The sequence below is a fragment of the Fistularia commersonii genome, chromosome 26 (assembly GCF_037954325.1).
Source record: "Fistularia commersonii isolate RoL2024-O1a breed Wild chromosome 26, RoL_Fcom_v1.0, whole genome shotgun sequence".
Taxonomy (NCBI): domain Eukaryota; kingdom Metazoa; phylum Chordata; class Actinopteri; order Syngnathiformes; family Fistulariidae; genus Fistularia; species Fistularia commersonii.
In genome coordinates this window covers 7,545,770-7,564,060 of record NC_141309.1, presented here as the reverse complement: position 1 = coordinate 7,564,060, position 18,291 = coordinate 7,545,770, and the positions used below count along the sequence as shown (strand labels likewise).

At 46.6% G+C, this 18,291-nt stretch overlaps 1 protein-coding gene across 2 annotated transcripts in view; it reads left to right on the top strand.

The window, feature by feature from the left end:
- The first annotated feature begins 202 nt into the window (after positions 1 to 202).
- Positions 203 to 18,291, top strand: part of setbp1 (SET binding protein 1) — a 32,567-nt gene continuing 14,478 nt past the window's right edge. The window contains exons 1-2 of one of the 2 annotated variants that reach the window (XM_086174286.1): positions 203 to 1,075; positions 6,286 to 6,879. In XM_086174286.1, coding sequence (XP_086030412.1) covers positions 6,445 to 6,879 — 435 coding nt within the window. In that variant the 5' untranslated portion in view covers positions 203 to 1,075; positions 6,286 to 6,444. Of the gene's footprint in view, positions 1,076 to 4,162; positions 4,283 to 6,285; positions 6,880 to 18,291 lie in introns of those variants that run through there. The other variant, XM_086174287.1, reaches the window with a different exon arrangement.

Below are 18,291 nucleotides of genomic sequence, written 5' to 3'. Positions count from 1 at the left end.
GGGGGGAGGAGGAGGAGGCGCGCAGGGCCCCGCACTGCCAGGTGGAGGCGATGTCGCTCCTCCTCCTCCTCCTCCTCCCTCCCTCTCTCTCTCTCTCTCTCTCTCTCTCTCTCTCTCTCTCTCCTCTCATCTCCGCCGTGCTCTGGCAGAGCTTTCAGTCCGCCGAGTGAGATCATTACCAGACGCCGGGCTCCGGGACCTGACAACACACACACACACACACACACACACGCAAGAACGCACAGACACGCATACTCACGCAAGATCCGGAAAAGCGGGAGAAAAAGACGGGAGAGAGAGAGTCTGATGCAACCGGCGCCGGGTGGAGGGGGGGGGGGAACCGAACGCACGACCGACCCTCTCTTCTTTTGGCCTTCGACCCTGCAGGGACGTGCACGAAGCGTGGACGCGCCGCGATCGCGGGGTTGAAATCTTCCCCCCTCCTCCTCCTCCTCCTCCTCCTCCTCCTCCTCCACCACCACCCGGTAGTTGTTTTTTGTTGTTTTTAATTTTTCTTTATTTTTTTCCTCCTCCTCCACGGGGGTTTTGCGTGGAGGGGGGGCGCTGAAGAAGAAGAAGAAGAAGAAGAAAAAGAAGAAGAGGAAGAGGAGGGAGATCCTCTCACTCCAGTCATCCTGCTGGGGGCCTCCGAAGACCCCCCTCCTCCCTTCTTCCCATCTCTGTGAAGAATTGGACTTAACCCTTTTTTTTTTCCCAAGTGGATTTTTTTTTTAACCCCCCCCCATCTCCTCTTCCCCCCCTCCCACCTTGTTTCCTGTCATCAGATCGGCAAATCCAATTTTCGAACCCCCTCTCCACCACCTCCTCCACCTCTCTCTCCAAGCAGCGTTGACGCCATTTTCCTCGAGGGGGGGTTGCTTTCTGTTCTGTCAATTTTTTTTTTTTTTTTTTTTTTTTTTTTTTGCACATCCACGCATTCCGCGTGACAGCTCCACGGGAGGCCGTCAAGGCCGCGTCCGCCGCCCGTGTCACAAATGTCTCCGGATGGATTGTAAAACGACCCCGATGAAATATTTACACGTCCTAGACGAGTGTGTGACAACATTAGACATGGGTAAGTTGCCCCGGTTGACTGGCTGCATTCCACACCTGAATACACATCTGCTGTGCGTGTGTGCGTGTGCGTTAATGTTACACTCAACGCTGCATGTTTGCAACCTCTTAACTTCCATGTTAAAAATCGAAAAAAAAAAAAAAAAACACACAGATGCTGAAATATTTGACATATGTGGCGGTCACGTGTTGAGAAACTCGACAAACGCGCACGCGGACCCCCGACCCACCCACCCACCCTAAACACTCACCCACTGGCGGTGTAATACCTTAGTAATTACCCTCACCTACCCCTTTAAAATAGTTGCAATGAAGTGTGTGTCGTGGCTGAGACGCTCCTGCAGTGAACCCCCCCCCCCCCACCAACACACACACACACACACCTCGACTTGTCATTCCCGGTCCGTCCGCCAAAACTGTAGCTCCACGGCCACCATCCGCAGCAGGAGGCAGGCCGTGGCCTCCCATGTGCAACCAAAGGTTGGAAGGTGTGTGTGTGTGTGTGTGTGGTTGTGTGGGGGGGGGGTTATTTTTTTCCATTTTCACTCAGCTTCATCCGTCTCGACACACGTGTCGGAGCCCCCCCCCCCTCCCTTCACCGACACCTCTGCCCTCGCTCGTCGGAAGGAAGCACGGTTTCGACGTTGGGATTACGGTCTGATACCGAAGGGCGTTTTTTTTTTTTGTTTTTGTTTTTTCTCACACCCCCCCCTCCGTGCCAAAGGGCACCGCGAGCGAATGACAGGACGCGGGGACTATCGCCCCCCCCCACCCACCCAACCAACCTCTTTTGCCATCACAGCGACGGTCGGGGGGGGGATAAATAAGAAAAAAAAACCTGCGAGTCGGTCAGAGGGAAGGTGAAGACGAGGGGGAGGGGGGTTTGTTTCGGGGAGCCTCCCTGGAGTGGATTTCACATGGGGGGGGGGGGGCGACTTTTTAAAAACCCCACGTCAGGTAAGAAGACGCCCCCGCCCCGCCTTCCAAAATGGAAGCGTCAGAAATCGATCGCGGCACGTCCTTTCCTCCTCCGTCCTCCTTTTCCCTTCTCGACCGCCCCCTCCTCGGCCCCCTCGGGGTCAAAACCGGGATCGGGGGGCGGAGGAGGTAGGAGGGGAACGTGATCCAAGGACGAATCTCAAGCGTTGGCAGGGTTAAACCTCCGGGCGGAATATCGGCACCGGATCACCTTTTGGCAGAGCTCGGAGGAAAGCGAAGGGAGGGAAGGAAGATCTAGCGGGGAGAGGAGGACAGTTTTTTTTTTTTTTTTGGGGGGGGGAAGGGGGTGAAGCAAGACAGTTGGGGAGTAGTGGAGGTGTTTTTTTGCTGACAGCCATTTTGTGTTTTCTCCTGCAGTTAAAATGGTTTTAACATTCATGTGCTTGTGCCCTATTAGTAATTAGTGTGATGTTTGTTTTTTTTTTTCATCCAGACAACGTCCCTGCACATGCGCGTAAGGTGCATCATCTCGGTTGTCATTTTTCCAATCCCCCTCCGAGATGGACGCACGTGCTACCTCACGGTTATCCCCCCCCCCACGAAAAAAAAAGAAAGGTTTAATTCTCCGTTTCTAATCCGGAGAGATCCCCCCGGCGACGTTTCGTGAAATCAGAAAACAAAACAAAACAACAAAAAAAAAACGAGCTGCTTTGATGGAGATCAGGTATTCTTCGCTTTGCTCTCTGAAGCGAAGGATTCCAGCGGAGAAGGGTGGCGGCGGCGGCGGTGGTGGGGATCCTGGAGCCTCCTTCCCCCCCCCCGATTTTGTTTTTCCTCCGTTCAAAGACGGTATCCTTATAGAATATTTGTTTTGTGTGATTGCTTCTTCACCGGAGGGCTGCGATTAAAAAAAAAAAAGAGCAAAAGATAAATGGAATTTAAAAAAAAAAAAAAAAAGTGTTCATCATCTCTTCCGAGATACTCCGAGGGGATGATGAACACTATTTTTTGACGGCCCAGAAAAAAAAAAAAAAAAAAAAAAAGGGGGTGGGGGGTATTCACCTTGTGCAATCACGCAGACTTGGGTGTGTTAGTCGCCGTTATACGTGTGTGTGTGTGTGTGTGCATCCGTCTGCATGGGAGCTATTTGTGAGTCCACCTCAGGCATTGGGCTGCTGGGTATGCAGCCTTAAAAGGTTGTGTTTCTGCTGCCATCTCTCACTCTCCTCCTCTCTCCGTCTGTGTATCTCGACCCTGTTTTGCGTCTGCGCGCGTCCGTATCGTTCACCGTCTCGCTTCTTTTCCATCTGTATTTCATTATCGGGGCTTTATCGTAATAGGACGAGGCACAAAAACAACAACAACAAAAAAGGAAAAACGGAGAGAGCGTCTCTCTCCCGTCTTCCGGTGTTGACCTTACGCCGTTTGGAGAGAGAAGCTGGTTAGCGCTGGCGGTTTTGAGAACATAATAAAGCTATTTATGCAGTAAGTCTGGCCTCTTACAATCACCCCGCTGTCTGAGGCTAGTCAGAGCGTGCATGTGTGTGTTTTCAGTGTGTTTGTGTAAGAGAGAGAGAGAGAGAGAGAGAAAGAGAGAACGAGGAGGGAGACAGCGAGGCTTAGGCTAGGTGAGGGAGGCCCACGGAGGGGTCAGTCTTACATAAACTCTCCGCCTGTCTGCCAGTAACAGAGCACTAACACAGCTCAGGGCACCGAGCGGTGGGAGGAGGAGGAACAGTCATGACCCAGCTAAGTAGTTTACACAGTAACGGCCCAGAAGGAAGATTGTACTAATTTATGATGCCGTTTCATTGTCACGCCGAGGTTGCAGACAAGTCGATTCTTCTTCTGCGCGTATCGGCGGCGACTGTCTCTTTTTTTTTTTTTTTTTTTTTTTTAAACCCCACCCCGCTGTCATTCCCCGTTGTCACATGACAGACGGGGTGGCTGTCACGCATGCCATGGGGGCGAGTCACACCGAGCTGATATTCGGGGACGGGTGGTGGTGGTGGTGGTGGTGGGGGGGTTGGGGTTAGGGGGTCACGCGGGCGACGAGGTTAAAATCACCGGCGGAATCTGTGAAAGTAACCGTGAGACCCCCGCCGCCGCCGCCGCCGCCGCCGCCACCACCTTGTCGTCCGATCCCATCCAATTTTCCATGTGCGCTTATTGAACTCATTTCCAACCTTTCCAGGCAGCCGGCGGTTTCAATTTATGTTAGCGGGGTATGAAAATTATATTGCAGAGGCTCAAAACTTTCCACAGAAAGGTAATCTGTCAAACCTAACGTTTAGCCCCCGTATTTGTGTTACTGATCGATGTAACCCTTGTCATTGTGCGGTTATGCGGCCAACGGGCTCTGTTTTGAAAACTCTTCCTTGTGGAAGAGTAAAATAAGCAGGCTCTGGCATCTGAGATTACACACTGCCAGAAAGGCAACATGAGCCCGACTTCAAACACACACAAAAAAAAAAAAAAAACATGGGATTTTTTTTTTTTTTTTTTACTTCACTTGCATTTGCAAACGGCGCTCTTGAAAAAGTCGAGTGGGGCTCTTTGGCTTCCACTGAGTTTACAAGAGTTTGCAGGACACACATCTTCAGTTTCCGGAAATCCATCTCCCGAATAGCGGTCGCTGTGAAGCTTTTTGTGCGTAAAAAAAAAAACGAAAAAAAAAAAAAAACGGGCAACCTGCGTTGCAGTCATTATGGCACTAAACCGCTTTGAGGTTTTCAGAATCTACATAAATCAAATGTATGAGTCAACTGGAGATTCAAGATTTTTTTTTCCACTTACGCACAGGTTTTGTTACTTTAATCAAATCAGGAAATGCAGTAAAGAAAAAGGACCAATCATTACTTTTGCCCCAGGGGGGGGGGGGGAGGTTGGACGATGTTTATGAGAATTCCTGCATTTGCCGAAATACTGCTTAGGATTATGATTATTCAATCACATTGTAAGCATGTGTTGCAAGGCCCCGCCGGGTATTACGCCAGAGATCAGCTGTTAGTACAGTAGTGCGGGCTGGTACAGGAGTGCACATGGGGGAAATCATGCACGCGCACACACACATATATATATAGACATATGCATCTAAACTGACATTGAGGAGGTGAGTAACACGCGGTATGCGCTATAAACCTTTAATGCTCTCCGAGTCCGGGGCAAAGAGGCAACGGGGCTTTTTACCCGTGGCATGTCCGCAGGTAGCGGCCCTTGTCTGGCTCACGATGGTGTAAATGGTGTCAGTCTGAGCTCGGCGTGCGAGACGGCATTCCCCACTTCCAGCTCAGTCATGCCTCATGTCATATTGACTGATGGGATTCCCTAGAGCTGCTGTGAGAAGCGTATCCCGGTGTTTGTTTGGGTGTCTTTTCTTTTCTGCCGCATGTAACAGTATACGTGTGTTTTTCTTAGTGTATAATTCCGTGTTTATAGTACATGTATAAATATAACAACATATAATACATGCGTGATAAACTACGTCTTTGTGTGCGTGCTCGGAGAAATGGCAACCAGAACCTCATGTCTTGCAAATGGGAGCACCCTGTGACGGCCACGCTGTCTTTCTTATATGTGTCCCAGTGTGTATGTATGCGTGTGTGTTTTTTTTGTGCATGTGTGTGTGCAGAAATGCCCCTGCATATGTGCGTTAAAAAGTTCAGACGCTAGTTTTTCCAGACCAGCTCGTAAACCACATCTGGGGAAAGAATTTAGATTCCTTCCCTCCGTCTTTCCCTGCTGCTGCCTTTCTCTTTCTCCCCGATGTGATTCCTCCCTATTTTTTTTTTTTTTTTTTTTTTTGTAATCTTCCAAAAAGAAAAAAGAAGCAGCAGTCAGCTTGTTTAATTTTTTTTTTTTTTCTTTTCTGTCTTGTGTCCTCGGGGTAACTTCTGCCTGTTTTTTTTTTTTTTTTTTTTTTTGAGCAGGGGGAGAGGAATGTCTTATTTTTACGCGTCTGCGCAGCTACACTCCAGATATGAAGTCGTGCAAAGCAGATACGAAAGCGAGGCGAAGACCAGCCAAGAGGCGTGTAAATAAGATCTTGAGAGGAGGGGACGTGTTTGTTTTTTTTTTTTTTTTCTTTTTTGGCATGCGCGGAAAATGCTAATTGAAAGCGTGCCCGCACAGCTCAGGGGAAAACGTGCGTGTTTATCTTTGCACATATCAGACGGGCGTTTATAATGCCAATGAAAGGCCGGTGTCGGTAGGAAGGGGAGGGGATGGGAGTCCGCCTTCTCGCGACTTATCGTTCGGCTTCTCTCTCCTCAGATTGTCCCTGGCTTCGCTCCGTTTCTGCGGGACAACCGACCCAACCGCAGTAGCCGACTGACAGCGACCGACCGGCCCGACAGACGTCCGTTCTCCGTATTCCCATCGGCTGGCTGCCACAGCTTCCCCCCGTCCTGACTGGCTCTGGCGGGCGTGTGGATGGAGCCAAGGGATCTGGTTGGCTCGGCCCGACCCAAAGAGGCGGAGTTACAGGGGGGAAGGGCGGGGCACAATGGGCAGGATCGGGACCGGGCGGGAGGTATCGCCTTGACGCGCGGCGATGACGCCATTACCGGCGGCATCAGTGAAGGGGAGGTGCTAGAGGAACAGGGGGAGGGGCTTCTGGAGGAGCAAGAGTTCTCCATCAAGGAAGCGAGTTTCCAGGAAGGAAGTCTCAAGCTGAAGATCCAGACCACCAAGCGCACTAAGAAGCCCCCCAAGAGCCTTGAGAACTACATTTGTCCCCCGGAGATCAGGATGACCATAAGACCTCCGGTGGGAGAGGGCAAAGGGGGGCGGCAGGGACGTACAGGAGGCGGGACGGGAGCGGGTCGAGGGCCGAAGGAGGAAGAACGCGGACCCCCGAGAAAAAGGGTAAGTCGTGTTTTTGTCGTTGCTCTCGAGTTTGAAGGAAAATAATCCCGTGAAGTGGGCGCGATCGACGCGCTCCTTCTTCTTTCGGTATATTTCTCTCCTCGCATTGTTACGCAGGGTCAAAGTTTGAAGGCTAATTGAAACCAGTCATGACCAGACCAGAAGAGATCTCACACACACGCACACACACACACACACACACACACGCGTGCGCGCACGAGCTGAGAATAGGGCTGACATAAGCAAGTGACAGCTGTTGTCTGCTCCCTTCATTTGCTGTCATGTACTCCGAGACCTCCCCTCCTCTCTTCCCTCCTCTTCCTCTTCCTCCCCTCTCCTCCACCCCGCTCTAATGAAATCAGCTCTTATGGGTCACACCCCTTTAACCCCCCTCCATCACACCCCTTACACACGCACTGGTGTTCGGAGTGTGTGACACTGTGTATCTACAGGCCCTTGGGGGGATCCAGTGTTTGCAGAGTGTGTTGACCTACACAGTGGTGTGTGTGTCCAAACCTGACAGTCATCTCGGTGTCACTGAACTGACAGGCCCAGTAGGGGCAGAGGCGTCGCGCGGTCGACGCGGCGCTGATGCCGTTTTGCTCCGTCGTGTTTCGGTCTCGTGGGGGTTTTGAAGTTGGATTCGCGGCGTAACGGGGCGGAAGGATTGTCGGTCTCGAGTGTCGCGTTTGGACAGACTCCCACGACGTGTCAGGCACGGGGCCAAGTCTGAGAGGTGCTGTTTTTTTTTTTTTTTTTTTGACATTAAACAAACCTAAAGGCATCTACTTAACAGCCAAATTGCCTTTTTCAGTAAAACAAAGTATATTGGAATGAAATCCATTGCAGAGATGTATTAAACGTAGGCCTGCAACCAAACATATATTTAAAAAGCCTATTGATTTAGGTGTTTTTTTATCAGTGAAATCACAAGGTACTTTAAGCAAAGCATGTCTTCAGCTGGTATTATGACTTATTATATATTATTATGGATATAGATAATAAAATGACCGCTCAGTGAGGCCGCATGGTGGAGGAGCTTCCTCCCACGGGTCGAAAAATCAAACACAACAGGTTAATGGATGACTGTAGATTCTGAATGTGATGGTGAATGAATAAATGAATGAATGAATGAGTGTATACATGGCCTTGCGATTGACTTGCGACCGGTTTAGTGCGGGACTGGCTCCGGCCCCGCTGCAACTCCGTGTGTGTGCCGGATAAGCGGCACAAACAATGCATGAATGAAGTAATGAGTATATTTTGAGCCAAAGGGAGGAACGCAAAATTAAACGTGAAAAAAAATAGCGAAGCTAACCTTGCTCCTCCTAACAGGTATCGTGGTAGCACAAATTGCCTTTGTGATATAAAGTTTGGCGCATACATGAAAAAAAATCTGGTTTTGGATTTTCTTTCGATAACCCTGTTATGATTCGGGTGGAGTTTTTCACGAGGCGGGATGAGACCCATTGCACTGTTTGTCCACAGCAGCCAGACTCAGCGTTCTCGATCTGGTTGTTTTTCCTATCCGATTTATTTTGCATCTTCTTTGCACTTTTGCTGGCACGCCTTGTATTAATTATGTTTTTTAAGCAACAGATGTTTTTTATTTGGGCCCCTGTTATATGCAAAACAACAAAAAAATAAAAATAAACAAACAACACACACACACATACACACACACACTGTGTGTATTCACTGGAGAAAAATCAGCTGTGGCTCAACTGGCAATAACATGGGCTTAGCAATAGGGAGCTATTCGGTTAAAGACTATTTAGCGTCCCAAACGACTTTCTCTGACATTTGTTTTTACACATACAGCCCATCTGGGTAAAGCCTGGGTAATTTCAGGTTGCAGCGAACGTGTGAAAGACTCTTGAAGAAAAGGCAGAGCTCCGGTCCGCTAAGTAGACAGGTGTTTTATATAAAAAAAAATAAAAATAAAATAAAAAAATAAATAAAAAGAAGCAGTTGAAAGTATTTTCGGATCCTGCGCTGATACCGTGACCTAAAAAAACAACGAAAAATGTTGTGTGCCGTTATGAGATTCACATCGTGGATGCAAAATGGGGTTGACAAGCCGACGAGGCAGTTAAGAGAAGGAAAAACGATTTCCAGCAGAAAAAAATAAAAAAACAGCATTTTTTTTTATTTATTTGTCTCATCTGGTAAAGGTGAAGCGTCTGCGCCCTCTCGCTCGGCTTACGCGGCCAGCCGAGGGCTTAATCCCACGCCGTCGGTCCCCATTTTGACTGTCTATGTGTGATTGACAGGCGTTGTCATAGTGACATTGGTTGGGGGGGGGGGGGGGGGTTCAAGCTGGTCCCTATTGAGGTTTGAGGTTTAGAAAAAAGGGGAGGGGCTTGGAGGATGTGTTGGTGTTAATTCAGATCAGTTTCAACCCTTCATCCCCTGCGCGCGCACACACATATACACACAAACACACACACACACACACACCCATCCCCCTGTTCCTCACACATGCTTTCCCTCCATCCACTCATCACCTGCCACCCCAAGGGTGTAATACAGGCAGACTCAGTGGAGAGGAACGGGTTAAGGAGAGAGGCTGGGTTCCTTTCTGTCTTTTTCTCTCTCTCTCTCTCTTTCCATGTGTGTGTGTGTGTGTTTGTGTGTGTGTGCTGAGGTTAAATACTCTCTTTGTGGTGTGTGTGTGTGTGTGTGTGTGAGGCTGTGTGTCGGGGGGGTGGCAAAGAGGCAAGGGGGAGCAGATGGACAGCCTCTCTGCTCTCTATTGTATTTAGTCCACATCAACACGTTCCCTCTTTCTCACTCCTTATCTTTTATCGGTCTGTCTTTTCTGTGTTATCCCTCTGTCTTTTCTCCTCTTGTATCTTTCTTTTTCTACTTACTCCTTTTAAACCCCCTCCCACCCCCGCCCCCATCCCTGCCGCTGCCCCCCCCCCCCCCCCCCCCAGACCCCCTCCTTCCCTTTTTTTTTTTTTTTTTCTGCCACTCTTTTCTTTCCCTTCCTCCCCTCTTTCAGCCACTGTTGTCTTGTAGCAGATGGCAGTGTGGGGCAGCAGCAACAGAGCAGAAGCCAGAGTGTGAGCAAGAGATGGGGAGAGGAGAAGGGGGTTGTGGAAAGAGGAGGAGGAGAAAGGAGGTGGGGGTCAGGCATATGGAGAGCCTGGTTAAGGGGCCCTCTCAGAGGGAACGTGCGTGTGTGTGTGTGTGTGTGTGTGTGGTTGTGTGTTGAATAGATGAGGGGGAGAGGCATCATACAATAGATGACCATTAATATAGAGATTTGGCTATAATCGACAAGGTAGAGGAGAGACGGGCAGACAAATAGCCAAACGTGTAGAAGGGTGCAAATAAAGACACAGAAATGACATTTCTTTGCAGCCATCGTCGCGCTGAAACAGACCGAGCTTTCGAAAATGCGGACGGAAAACCGCGCACCCGGCTCGGGTCATATCCCATGTGATAGATGGAGGACGCACATAACGTCGCCGCTCGGCTTCATGTCATGTCAAGAAGAACTAACGCTATTTATTCAACATTAGATGCAGACGAGCCCGCGAGCTGGTACGACATGACACGGGATCAGGTTGACGCAGCACAGGTATCTCCGTTTTAGGGCGTGCGGGGACGCGGCAAAGCAAACAAATTCGGCGAAATGGATCGACCGAGGGCGAAGATAGGTGTGCGTTGTGGATCGGGCTCTTCTGAAGTACAAGAAAGTGTATTATTGGGGGGGGGGAATGTCGCACACATTCATCTTTCACCTTCATAGCAGGCATATATAACCGGGGGGTTCAACGAGCAGGCGTCCTGTGTCAGGGGACAAACCCACACACACACATAAATGGGATATGATGGTCTTCCCTTCTCTGTCTCCAGCTGACATCACACACATGCTGAACGTCCTCTCACACACGGCTCTTTGTCTGGGCACGCTGTGTGTGTTTGCAAGATGAATGTGTGTGTTCTAACAGATTGGGTCCTGGGTCAACCACTGCATCACTCTTCCAGACACACATGCCCACACACACATAGACACCCAGTTATCGGTCCAGTGCCTACAAGCGGGGGAGCGTACACAAGCTAAATACATACACACTCTCTCGCTGCCTCCCTTTCTCCGTCTCACACATGCACACTTAGACAAAACACACATGCTCACAAATCATGTTGAACAGTGATTGCAGTTAGAGAGAGTGTTTTCCTGGTTATCTGTCCAGTTCTGTGGACGCACCAAATGTGGCTCTTAATCCATTTCACTATCTGTGGGGAGAGATAAGCCAGAGCTTTTTCCTGGAGTCCAGGCTGGGCTTGTGTGTTGCCGCCGTTGTTGTGTGCGTGTGTACGTGCGCGTGCACATGTGTGTATTACTGGGTGTACTAGGAGCCCTGATGCTAGACACACACTTATCTTGTCTTGACAGCCCCCTCTGCTTGGTGGTCCCCCTGGCTCTGTTTGTGTGTGTGTGTGTGTGTGTGTGTGTGTGTGTGTGTGTGTGTGTGTGTGTGTGTGTATTTTGCTGCTTGGTGGTCTCCCAGCAGTGTTTGGGATTATTATGTGTTAGTCAAGTGCATTCACAAAGAAATTAATGCTGCCACAGTTGCAACGCCAAGTGTGTACGAGCGGTATACACGCATGCGTGCGTACGCTTGTGTGTGTGTGTGTGAAATGGTTAGCCTTTTGATGTGAGCTTTTCTATCCCTGGCCGAGCTGGCGGTTGGTGACCTAAGGGACTTGATGAGCTCATAAAATCGGGCTGTGTGTGTTTCAGTTTTTTTTTTTATTATTTTTTTTTTACCGTGAAACATTTTGCGTAACCACACACAGCGACCCTTCACTGATTTGTGAATGTGTGTGCGTACTTGTGAAGTGATCTCCTCTAATACTGCCCACAACTTTGTCATATTTGGCCCTTTTTGGCAACTGTGGAAGTAACTGGGCTTTTATTTTGGTGTGTGTGTGTGTGTGTGTGTGTGTGTGTGTGTGTGTGTGTGTGTGTGTCCTCAGTTTTCAGGCTTTGAGAGCAAGAGCTGGGAATGCTTTAAGGGGCGTTTCCCTGTGGTTGAAGGGGGATGGGACGTGTGTGTGTGTGTGTGTGTGTCTGTGTGTGTGTGTGTGTGTGTCTGTGCATGCGCATGCTGGGGAGGGGTGAGTGATTTAGCACCGCTGAAACACCAGCTGTCCATCTGTGTCTGACCCCCATACACACCCTGTACAGACTTGAAACACACACCGATACCCAACTGATTCACACACACACACACACACATGCACACACACACGCATCTAACCTTTGATCTGCTCTTGGTATTTCTCAAATGTGAAGAACGTCCAGACAAAACACATTCTGTTCACTTGCCTTTACCTTTAGACAAATATAGAAACACACACGTAGCCGTCCCCATTACCTCCACGACACACACACACACACACACACACACACACACAAGCTACATTACACCAAGCAAGATTGCTCCTTGATTAGCTCTGTAGTGGCACTGCTTTAGCAGTGTATGTCCAATGAATGACTCTGCAAGGTCACTCCAGCAAGCACATGTACATTTGCACGCACACACACACACACATACACACACACGTACGCACGCACGCACACACTCAAAAAAAAATCACAGAAAAACTGCATTAGAGTACGGTTTGCTCTTTCACCTTCACCTCTTGGAATATGCAAAAGTTGAGGTGATAGCAGAACTTCACAGTTGTGTGTACACTGTGTGTGTGTGTGTGTGTGTGTGTGTGTGTGTGTGTGTGTGTGTGTGTGTGTGTGAGTGCGAGTGCACACGCAGTATTGTCTGTTTGTGTGAGTGGGTCAGGGTTGAGACAACTGGAGTCTGGCCTTTGCTTTCTTACCCTCAGGGCTAGATTTGGCTTTAGAAGTGTTTGTGTGTGTGTGTGTGTGGGTGTGTGTGTGTGTGTGCTGACCATTTGGGGGGTTGGAACTGTAGCTAATTTCTCAATCAGACACACACATACCATCTTCTCTATCCATCCCAAAGGTCAGACCCTATTCTTTAACTATTGTGTCCAGTCCCAGTGGGTTGCTGTCCCTCTTTAGGCAGATGTTGGCGGACTATAATGGCCGTCTAGCTCAAGGTACATTTCACTGAAGGCAACTGTTTAGACTCAAAGAAGTGACAATAGCTCGGAAAAAGTAGTGTAATTAATTATTTGTATTGCAACTTTCACACAGGAAAGGCAGCTTAAACTGCTTTAAAATGAAAAAAATGTAAAATGGGTAATTACAACCGTCTTGATAATTAAGAATAAAACCCAATGGACATTTCTACAAAAGGCACATAGTGAAATGATCAACTTTAAATATTATTAATTATAAAATGCCAGCACTGTATGTACTACCTTTAGAACCATGGCCAATCTGTTTGATTAAAAAAAAATGTTGATACATTTCAACAAATGTACAACTATGCATTTAAGGCAGGATAAGTAAAGAGATTCTGGATGGTAGCGTTGTGCTGTGGGCAGCCATGTTTGAAGTCCAACTTCAAATGATAATAATTTAAAAATGCCAGTTCTGTAAGTATTTTTCTTTAGAGACGTTGCAAATCTGTTTGATTAAAAAAAGGTAGATACATTTGTACAAATACACTGTATATTTAAGTAAGGGTAAATAAAGAGTTTCTGGATGGTGTTGTTGTAGTGTGGGCAGCCATGTTTGATCTAATCCCAGATTTGTAAGAACTCCGTAGCAAATGTGTTCGATTAAAAAAGAAAAAACATTTGTACAAATATACAACTGTAGATCTAAATAAGGGCGAGTAAAGAGTTTCAGAGGGTGTTATTGTATGTTGGACAGCCATGGTTGAAGTCCAACTTCAAATGAAAATAATTAAAAACTGCCAGTTCTGAAAGTACTCTCTTAAGAAACCTTGCAAATGTGTTTGATTAAAAAACATATAAATGTAGATACATTTTTACAAATGTACAACTGTAGATGTAAATAAGTGAATAGTTTCTTGACGGTGTTATTGTACTGCAGGCGGCCATGATTGAAGTCCTCTGGAGTCACAGCATCACGTGACCCCCGGTGAGAGTGGCGCCAGTTCAGCTCTGTCGTTTCCTCATTGTTTGCATGTGTCCGTGCACGTTACGAGTGTTAATAACAGGGGAGGCGAAGTCGTAGCGGTGGCCAAGCGGGGACCAATGGCTGTTTGCTGCAGCAAGGGTAGCAGAGTTGGAGGGGGTGGTTGATGAAGAACTGGGAACAGTACTGACTTTCCCTTGAAACATTTGCTTGTCAGGGAACTTTGATGGCTTCATCAGCTGTTCGCACAGTGCCGGACGGTGGATGCTTGTGTGTGTGTGTGTGTGTGTGTGTGTGTGTGTGTTGTCTGCGTGCCGGCAGGTTTGCATGTGTGCTCCCCACTTCAAAAATAATACCGAAAAGTTTTGCAGTGATTATTTTTTGATTGATTGTATCCTACATCATGTCTTAATAAATGGTATCTCTGAGAATTTGTTCCAAAGGTGTAAGTGGTAGTACATTTTTTTGTGAGCTATAAATCACGGTAATTAAAATCTTAGAATTCTGTTATAACAAATGAACAATTATTAATGTTATACATCTGTTTTGATACATTTTCACTCAGCCCTCACTTGCACTATGAGAATTACTGTACTATCCTCATGTGAAAAGGTTTGCGTTCGTTGTCGCTAAACACGTAAATGATAATTCCATGCTTGTTATTTTACTTTTATTACATACTTTAATAACTTTATGCTAAAACGAGCACCGGTCTTTTCTGAAACACCGTGCAGACATTTGTCTTCCACCCTTTTTGCAGTGTATTCTCCAAAACGTAGCAGAATTAAAAAATGCTGAGTAATTTTTTAAAAGAAACAACATGAGAATACTGAAATGCAAGAACAATGTACACCGGAGGGTTTTCTTGCCCTCTACTGTTATTGTGGCTTAATTTTAATCCATCAAAAATAGAAACCTTACGTTTGTTGTCATGGGTACATGCTTACTGTGACTAACGGCGTAGAGTTAAAAAAAAAACTGGCAAGAAATATCTGTGTAGATTATTCTGATAAGAGTATTTTTTTTAAGTATTCCTCCTTCCAGTTCTTTGTGTCTTTTATAACCGGCTTTGTGAATTAATCCATCATTAGTTCTACTGTTTATCTAAGCTAGTCGTCTAATAAGTTTGGATTCGGACATGAATAAATGATATAATTGTGTCTGTCTGTCTCCCCGTCTGCTTGTCTGTCCCTGGGGGCGGCTCAGACTAAACAAACAGCTGTGTCTATGAAGCGGGGAAGAGTCACAACGGTTTTCTGTTTTTAGCGGTCCATTTTAACACACACACACACACACACTCAGACAGACAGACGCACAAAATCTCCCAAATGCCCCCTGCTCCTCATCTTTTACCTGCCCTGCTCTGTTGAGTTTTTGCTCCCTTGTGAGTTCCATCCCTCCCTCCCTCAGCCCCTTGTGATCAGCGTAACACTCGCTCCCTCATACGCTCTCAGACCGAGAGGAATGCCACTCCGTGTGACCTCTCACCTACAACAAGGAGGGGTGCCGTTTCAGCCGGGGAGGGGGTGGGGGTGGGGGGCAGCTGCAGTCATGTGTCCGGACCTGAAGGAAACACACACACATGCGCACGAAATAACCGACCGCACATTTCACATTTCCATTCCCGCGTAATTATAAATGCATTTTTTTTTTTTTTTTCTGCGCCCTGCCTCTCTGCTTGTCTTTGTCATGGTCTGAGAAAGTATAGGATGCTGCTTTGGTTGGTGTGTGTGTGTTTGCGCATGTGTGTGTGTCTGTGAATGTGCAAGTGGAGTGTAGCCTCGCACAAAGCCAGTATTGTTGGCGTGAGGGGGCCTGAGGGGAGGCGGGCAGTCTGATTGGTTAAGACTATTGTGTCTCACTTTGCCAATTCTCCCTGTCACTGAGGATATCATTACAGCGGGTCTCTATCTCTCCGTCAGTCCCACTTCCACATCGCGGTAGAGGAGTGATGATGTGTGGAAACGATGGAGATGCAACCGGCTTACAAACCGACGAGACGTCACCCAAGACATAATTAAATACAATTGTGCTCTCGGCAGATGTTTGTGAGCGTTTTGCAGTTTCGCTAAAAAAAAAAATATATATATATCACATTGTCAGATTTATCTTTAAAATGTGAGAAGATAGTAGCTGCAGAAGAGTAGTTTTGGTTTTTTTTTTGCCCAATGGAATCAAGATGATGATATGTTATTCAGAGCTGGGCGATTTTCAGGGCGACTGACTGTGACTGGAGGTTGTCTGTGTGTCACTACAGCCGGCCGTGCGCCGCTTTTGCACGCACGCATTGTCTGGATGCTGTATAGCTTCCTGTGCATAGACACGACCATAAAAAAAGAACAAGGACGCGTTTTAATAAAGGTCATTTTTTCACTCATTGTGTGTATCCTTGTGGTTTTCATAATCATAATGGACACTATTCCATGGCATTAAGTGGATTGTTTAGATGATGTGTTTCATCTGGTTGCCATGGGGATCGTCCACTATGGTAAATATAATGGGATCAGCGCTGCATGTTTACAACATGAGATTGTTGACATACATTTTTCTTGAATTAAATGAAAAACATTTGAGAATTCTTGTATCCAAACTCATTGTGGTTGGTATGGTCTGGGAGTTTTATGATGTTGTCGCATTGGAAGGTAACAATATATTCATTTTTCCCTAAACCAAATAAAAAAATGGCTCTGAAGGGAAACCATCGGCATTAAAAAACTCACTCTTCAATTCAAACCGATAGGGATGTATACCACATCGTAAAGAAGGTATTTTAACATTTATTTTCCTCGTATCCGATAGAAAATAGAAACTTTCGCCGAAAAAAAGTTGCATTGATAAACAATCAAAATCATACTTACAAAATCGGGAAAATAAATAAATTTATTTTTTCATTTATTTTTTTTTTTCAATTATATAGCCTGCCATTTAATCAGTAAGGTATTCCCCAGAAAAAGACTGAGGGCCTTTGGCAGCCTCTGCTGATAGAAATACCTGGGAGATTACCGTTTTTTGTTCTCTGTCTGACCTATTAAATGATGATAATACTGTTTCAATGGAAGTCAAAGATAGCAACAGGGAGCACATCAACAACAGCCCATTTACAAACCTGTCACCGGTGTGTGTACACTCCTCTTGCGGTTATGAAGCACTGAAACAAAATTCTAGAAGCTTTCAACTCAAGTAGGATATTTATATAGGTTTCCTTTTTTTTTTTTTTTTTTTTTTTTTTCCAAAGGATGTGTAAATGATTCACGGGTGCGGTAAAAAGGGACATCGTAATTTCTTCTTTGTATGGTTGGCAAAATTATAGCTCTGTGGTTGACATAGTCAAAATAGTGTAAATTTATACCTATGTACTTGTTATACTGTTTATGACTGCCGCTATTCCAAGCCACAGCCAAAAAGATGGAGGCTTCCCATTTTAATGTGCTTTATTTTGTCTCAGTCAGGCTGTCGACTCTGCCTCGCGCCTGGCTTTTTTTCTGCGTCATGTTCCTGAAATATGTTTGTTATTCAGCTGACACCCGTTGTGGTAGTGGGGGAGGAACTGAAAACCAAGGAAATGTAAATGTCATAAAATAATGCTTTTAAGCAGTCTCGCGACTTCTTTTTAACAATCGTGATGGAAGCAATAGAGACAGAAATTCGGAATTCGTGACTTTGCAGAAGTCTCCCCGATGGCCATCTTTGATGTTGAGAATGACCGAAACAACAGCAAATGCTGTTAAGACATGGACGCCGTTCCTATTAATGGCTTTGTGTAGCCTTTTATCAACAAGAGAACAACAGTGGGGCTCCACGTTTTACAAACCACTGTTTGCCTCAGAGGAAGTGTTTAATCTCGGCGCAGCTTCTGTCTTGAATTACCCATCATTCCACACAGGAAGTCATCCCTTAGGATTTAGAGCAGCTCATTGGCTGTTAATTGTTTCCTGTTGTACAGAAGTGGCATGATTGGGTCATATGGTACGCAGAACAGAGGGGACAACTCTTTAAATTGATCCTGCACATTGTGTCGACACTCTTCGTATAGTTGTTATTTCCCTCCCCGAAATACCCCGCTTCCTATATATTTTCAAGTTTGTGTGTTTGCGTGACACGGGTGTTTTTTTTTTGTTTGGGTTTTTTTTTTTTTTTTTCTTTTTTTTTGCGACAGGCGTGCACATGCACCGACTAAAACGGATGTAGCTGCGACCGGAGGCTCCGAATGTTTGAATGAAAAGGAGATAATCGCTACATGAAAAAAAAAAGTCTCCCTTTTGTGGCTATTCACAAACGGGACCCGCGTACGACGGTGTGCATGGACACACAGACACACACACTCACACCATTAATGCTAATGGTGGGGATTAGACATATACTTT